Here is a 6507-nt window from a genome sequence, read left to right as displayed (position 1 = left end):
ATGGTGCTTTCAATGAAATATTCTGATCAAAATGTGAAAATTAATAAAGAAAATCTTCTTCAGAATGTCATCCACCAGCTAGGAGAGGGAGTTCTCATGGCTCAACACATCTTGTCAATTTCAGGTTCCATGAAAGTTATATGTGATTAGTGCCAGTTAGATATGAATATTAGACATTTTATTCATTAATCAAAGATCTGTGCTTGATATACAGTTTTTAGAAGGGGTGTTATAACTCTGCAGCTTTAAGTGTTCATGTTTACCTAGTGATATGAGAACACAAACACCCAGATTAATATTTGAAGACTCTGCTGATGTCAACCTCAAATATTAAGGTAAGCATAGGGGCACCTGGGTGGCCCAGTTGTTGAGTGTCTGCCTTTGGCTCAGGTCAGGATCCCAGGGTCCTAGGATCAAGTCCTGCATCAGGCTTCTAACAGGGAATCTGCTTCTCCCTCTGCCTATGTCTCTGCCTCTCTGTGTGTGTCTTTCATGATAAATAAATTTAAAAAAATAAGGTAAGCATAACATGGATTCCTGACCTTGTATGTAAATGTACTACTATTCCCTCCCTATTGGCAGGTACTAATCCATCTACACTACCTCACCACTTGCGTGCACACACACACACACACACACACACACACACACACACATCTGGGGCACTGTCGGCATGTAGGCATTTACAAGATGCCCAGCTGAATGCAGCCAGTGACTGTGGGATACAGCAAAGCATCCCTGCTGATAATTGATTTTTACCCTAGTGGTAGCAGTTTAAATGGAGAGAAATGGGAAAATACAGGATAAATCATCTTTTTGAGGTCAAGTCTGCAGGGTACTAGGTCTGTCTCACTTCATGCATCTGTTGAAACTAAATTCATGAAAGAGTACCCAAGGAGGGAAAAGATAAATAAATTGCCACTTACCAAGTGCATTTGCTGGAAAACAGTGTTTCAATATTGATGAAGGTGTAGGTTAGAATTTAGGATGATTCTATACTATTTAATCCCTTAGTACTCGCTCCCTGTCCCTAAAATCTTTCATAATCATACTAGTTTTTCAGGACATCAAAAGCCAAAACAGCATAAGTTGCTTTTGGTATAAATACTGAAAAGTGTCTCCTATTACTGGAAAGAATACAAAGGATTTAGACCTCCACATGTAAAATGATCATGGCCTCTTTTCTAGGCTTTTGGGGTATAACTTTCATAAGTCAATTGGCCCATCAAAGTAATTAAATTAATGAGAATAGTTTTTAGAATAGAATATACTGTCTACTGAATTTTGGTGAAGTTTTATCCTGTGCATTTGAATAACTAGAATAAAGTGCCATATTGCAGATTTCACATATTCTTTACTCTCCATCTCCTTTCCAGTTCTGCTTCTAGCCTTTGGAATTAAGTGTCTCCAGTACGCTGATGTGCTATGTTTCTTCAGCTTCTGATCACATTACCCTTATAACTCCATAGCATCCCCACATTCATTTTCTGTCAAGACAAACTTCGTGTCATGGCCTTTTGTTAAGGAAACATGCTCAAGCCTCTCTTTTGTTAGTATTTTATATCCCTCTTTGCCATTTTACCTGCACTCTGCCCTTTCAGTGGAAACTATCCCTCATATGAGCCCAAAAGGCTCTTTCATTCACCTTTTCTTCTAAAGCCTGTAGGCTCTCTAACACGTGTGGCTATGGACTTGCATGAAATAGTACTCAAAATGTACACACTGTGTTGTGAAATATATTGATATTTTATTAATTTTATTCCAGGTAAACACACTTAACCGAATTGTAAATTACATCACTATTGAAGTTAGATAGAAAATCCCACCACATAGGACTTCTGAGGTTTGGTACAATAGTTTGTCTTGATGGCCTCATGTATACAGTCACTATAGTCAGTATTACACTTGCCACACTTACAGCTTACAGCTATAGGGTAGGAGAAATAGGGAGTAACATGGCGCGGGCATCCCGGTATTTCTACAGTCTTGTACATAAAGTCTCTATATGTACAAACATCCTGGGACAGAGCATATTTTGGAAGAAATAGTTTGCCATTGATATCCTGAGGAAAGAACAGAAAAGGGAGAATAATGTTAATTCATTTATATTCCTTTGATACAAATAAGACTAGGGGAAGATTCCTTAGTCTCATTCCCCAGTACCAATTCAACATATCCACACTGAATCCTCTAGAGACAAAATACGTACATACGTACATACACACACACACACACACACACACACACACACACACACCTTTTATCCTTGATCTTGGAAACAAGATAAGGTTTAAATAAATTCTGGGAGTAAAACTATTATAAAATTATCTATACCATTTGTGCTAAGTAGATCCATATAATATTATAATCTTGAGACTCTACCCCTAAGGAGACAATAACTATTAGATTTGGGAAATGAGGTTGTTATTATCTCATTTCCTTTCTGAATAGAAATGGACTGAGTCTAGGTTTATCTAATTTACAGCTAAAATAAGGGAGATGAACTACATACCCGTGTCATACAATATCCAGCACAGATGGTGGTGTTGATGGTTAGGCAGTAAGCACACTCTTTCCTTTCGACATGCATCGTATACTCAGTAGGAAAACAAAAAGACATTGCTTGCCCACATGCTAGGCCAAAAAGCATGGACATCAGGTAGATAGCAGTCATGCTAAATCAAAGATAAAATTAAAGAATCTATTACATATATGCTTTAGGACATTCAGAGGGGACATTCAAAAAGAGCTAAAATGGGTGTATGTGTGTGTAATTGTTTGTATTTAGTAAATGCCTACTTCATCCTAGGGCCTATATTAGGTGCTTTTCCATAGTTAATACTCTCAATAACCTTTCTTTATGCATTTAGATGTGGCTATGAGCCATATACCTCATAATGTAGGAACTCACACAGTGAAGGTTCTGCTTACAGGTGCCACTTAGCAGCACTGGGCAGTGAAAAGGACAGCCTAAAAAACATCACAACAGAAGGTGGCAAAGGCATATAATGTCAACTAAATGTAAAACAATTCATACAGTGGAAACAGTCCAAATACCTGCCTCTAATTATAAGAAGTCAACTAAGAGCAAGACCTCAGTAGGGGCTTTCTCAGAACTGTAGTTTTCTAAAAACTTTGGTTTGGTGGCTTAAAATGCCAACAGACTGGTCATAATCAGAAAGCCTGAAGAAACCATAAAAATGTATAATCAAACTTCAGTACCATTTCAATGCAAAGCATCTGCATATAATTCTATCCAATGTCTGTCAAGGAAGACAAGATGAAGCCAGAGAATTTCCAGAATAGGTCAACTAAAATCACCACTGGTATACCATCAAGGACAAATCCACTGTGGGTTAGCGCAGAAAAGTAAAATAAGTTTTGACTGTATGAAAGACAACAGAGGGCCTCAGACAGAAGGAGAATATGTATCCCAACAGAACCTGTCTAATGGAGAGTTTGTTCAATATCAACTGGTTATTATAATGAACTGGATAATATAATTATGACTTATGGCAAATAAGTTAGATAAACATATAATGAGCATTTGAACCAGGCAATGAGAAATATAAAATGGATGAGCTATGGTCCTTGACTTCAAAGGCTGACAGTCTGAGCAGAGGAGGTAAGTATGAGCACTAATAAGAAAAATATTGGTCTAAGTATTCTGAAAGAGTACAAACTATGACTCTGAGATACAACATTATCAAAAATTTCTTCTGTATAAACAAGAAAGTGAAATAATTCACTAAAAAGGGTTTCCTCATTTACTCCTTTAGATAAAATGTTGCATATTCAAATATTCCTCAGAATTTTTTGGTATTTCAATTAAAGGAGCAAAAATATAAGAATTCCTTGTTTAGGGGATCCCTGGGTGGTGCAGCTGTTTAGCGTCTGCCTTTGGCCCAGGGCGCGATCCTGGAGACTCGGGATCGAATCCCACGTCGGGCTCCCGGTGCATGGAGCCTGCTTCTCCCTCTGCCTATGTCTCTGCCTCTCTCTCTCTCTCTCTCTCTCTCTCTCTCTCTCTCTGTGTGTGTGTGTGTGTGTGTGTGTGTGACTATCATAAATAAATAAAAATTAAAAAAAAAGAATTCCTTGTTTATGGAGCCTGGTTTCTTAAGTGCTTCACAAATGTGAGCTCCCTTTATGGTATAGAATTGGTTCTGTTATTTTAGAACCACAGACCTAGAGGATCCTCTAAAAATGATATAAAATACTCAGCTGTCATGGCCTCTCTAGCCAGCCAACCACTGGGGTTTTGCATTAAAAATATTTAACCCACATATTTTAGCTCTGTAATTCTATATAAAATAAATGTGTGGTGATCTAGTGGTGAGTCCTGGAATTAAGGAACAGAATCCTATGTCAAGATCTCTCATGGATTTATGAGAAACTAACTAAAATATTTAATCTGTCTGGGCCTTATTTTCCCATCTGGAAAACATAGGGAGATAAGTAAACCCAAACCTTTTTTTAATTGTAGGATAAAACACTGTTTTAGAACTTTTACCCATTGTTGTCATATTCATTAAGGACATTATATTTTTTCAAGTTTCCTCTTATAAAATGTAAAATTCTAAACTAACAAAGGGAAAAATTAAAAGTGCTGAATTACCAGCAATAGTAGCTGTATAATATTGTGGAAATAAAAAAAGAATTATTCTTTTCCCTTTATTGCAAATAGTAAAACTTTACCTAGAGAATCTTTCTGAGCCTCAATTTCCTCATCTATAAAAGGAAGGCTTGGAACCAGAAGATGAACAAAAAGGCCTTATTAGCACAAACAGACTGTGATTCTATGTGATAAATTAGTGTCAGGTCCCTATTCTAAAAGGGGGACCCTATTCCAGATTTCATTACAATTCTGTGTAACTGAGCAACTTAATATATTCTTGCTTTCATTTTTCCATATGCTCCTTCCTAAAATCATAAAAAGAATAAAATATATGTGAAGCTTTTAGAATGGTATGGAAGAAAGACTAGTAACTATATAACACTATATAAATGAGTACTAATTAATACCTCCCTATAGGATCTGCCATAATTTCTCCTTTATTGTCACCTGAATTCTAATCTCTAAACTCAATTGCCTCTTTTAAAGTAATCATAAATGATGTATTGAGGACCTAAAAACAGAAGGCATGATATGACTTCAGGCCCTAAATAATGAGAGATGCCTTTTTCAGTGGCATGACCATTTGTCTACACTTTCAACATTTTTCCTTATTATACGATATCTTCTTTCCTTTTGCCACTTACTCCACATATCTCTCCCTCCTTCTCTTTTTTGTTCTATCTTCACTCTTAATAAACACATTGCTCTCTACTGTTCTAATTTCCTTTGCCAATCTTTTCTCTCCAAATTCCTTACTATGCTATATAAAGAATCAATTGCTCACCCTATGAGCAATCCAGGAACTTTACTAAGGCAATATATTTTTCTAGAAACCAAAATGTACTATAAAGCAGGTGTGTACATTAGACATTATCCAAAGTGAGTGTACTATAAGTTTTCCCAGAAGTATATGACCATCAAAGTACAGATTATTCAGTTAAAAATGTTAAAATCAAAAAGTAGCTAGAAAGGGAAAACCATGAACATCAATCAGCCTTCATTAGGAAACTGACCAGTTGTTCCTCTTACTTTAAGTCAATGAAATTTTTCTTATCCTTATATATGCAGTTCACCAACATTTACCAACCACTGAACAATTCTGGAGCAATACTTAGAATTCTTAGAGTCTACAGAAGCAAATTATCACTTAGCATTTGCCATTTTTGAATATCGGCTGAAATGGTAAAAATGAAAAAAGAATTAGAATAAGAATGTTTCATTTCACAAAGCCTCCTCAGTGTAGATACCTACCTTACTTTGCATTGGTGAGCTGGTGGTATAATGACCCAGACTAAAAGCTCTTGGTTCATTTTATACCCTTCAGGATAATTCCTCTCTGATCTTCTCGTTTATATAATTGCATTTGAATTACTGCTTTCTTATCTGAAAAAAACATCTATTGAAAATTCATACTGAACCCCAAATAAAATATGTTTAGACAAACAATTTCACAACATACTGCTCTGGAAACTCTGACATTATTACAGCATGAATTTTCCTCTCTCCTATTTCAAAATAAAATTACCCTCTTAAATACATCCTTTATTAATATTTATTAGTATTAACAAAGTATATACACAGAAGGAAATAAAACAAAAAAAGTCAACATCATCTAAGTAAGTTTTGGGAATAAAAAAATTATTTGGAGCTTGAGTGCCCAAATTTTGCCTAAATGCTCATTTACAAATATATAAAATTATTGCTTATCTACAAAACAAAGTCAACTTTTTTTTAAGACTTTATTTATTAATGAACAAAGGGTAGTGAAAGGGGAGGCAGGCAGGGGGATGGGGTAACTGGGTGACGGGCACTGAGGAGGGCACTTGATGGGATGAGCACTGGGGTTATACTATGGGTTGGCAAATCAAACTTCAATTAAAATAAATAAA

General features: G+C 35.9%; 1 protein-coding gene across 1 annotated transcript; it reads right to left on the bottom strand.

Annotated features, from left to right (window-relative positions):
* Positions 1 to 1782: 1782 nt before the first annotated feature.
* TSHB (thyroid stimulating hormone subunit beta) lies at positions 1783 to 2674 on the bottom strand. Its single transcript, XM_055312140.1, has 2 exons — positions 2513 to 2674; positions 1783 to 2063 (listed from the first exon to the last, which is right to left on the bottom strand). The coding sequence occupies exons 1-2, from the start codon at positions 2672 to 2674 to the stop codon at positions 1809 to 1811; spliced, it is 417 nt and encodes a 138-aa protein (XP_055168115.1). The 3' UTR covers positions 1783 to 1808.
* Positions 2675 to 6507: the final 3833 nt, after the last annotated feature.

This window comes from Nyctereutes procyonoides, unplaced genomic scaffold (assembly GCF_905146905.1).
Source record: "Nyctereutes procyonoides isolate TBG_1078 unplaced genomic scaffold, NYPRO_anot_genome, whole genome shotgun sequence".
NCBI classification, from domain to species: domain Eukaryota; kingdom Metazoa; phylum Chordata; class Mammalia; order Carnivora; family Canidae; genus Nyctereutes; species Nyctereutes procyonoides.
Note: the sequence above shows the minus strand (reverse complement) of the source record. Positions and strands in the feature narration are given on the sequence as shown.

Bases quoted from the DNA above. Each gene is read 5' to 3' on its own strand.
- TSHB (XM_055312140.1), bottom strand. From the start codon at position 2,674: ATGACTGCTATCTACCTGATGTCCATGCTTTTTGGCCTAGCATGTGGG. The intron at 2,064-2,512 runs GTATGTAGTTCA...TTCTTTCCTCAG, and splicing joins CTGGATATTGTATGACACGG to GATATCAATGGCAAACTATT.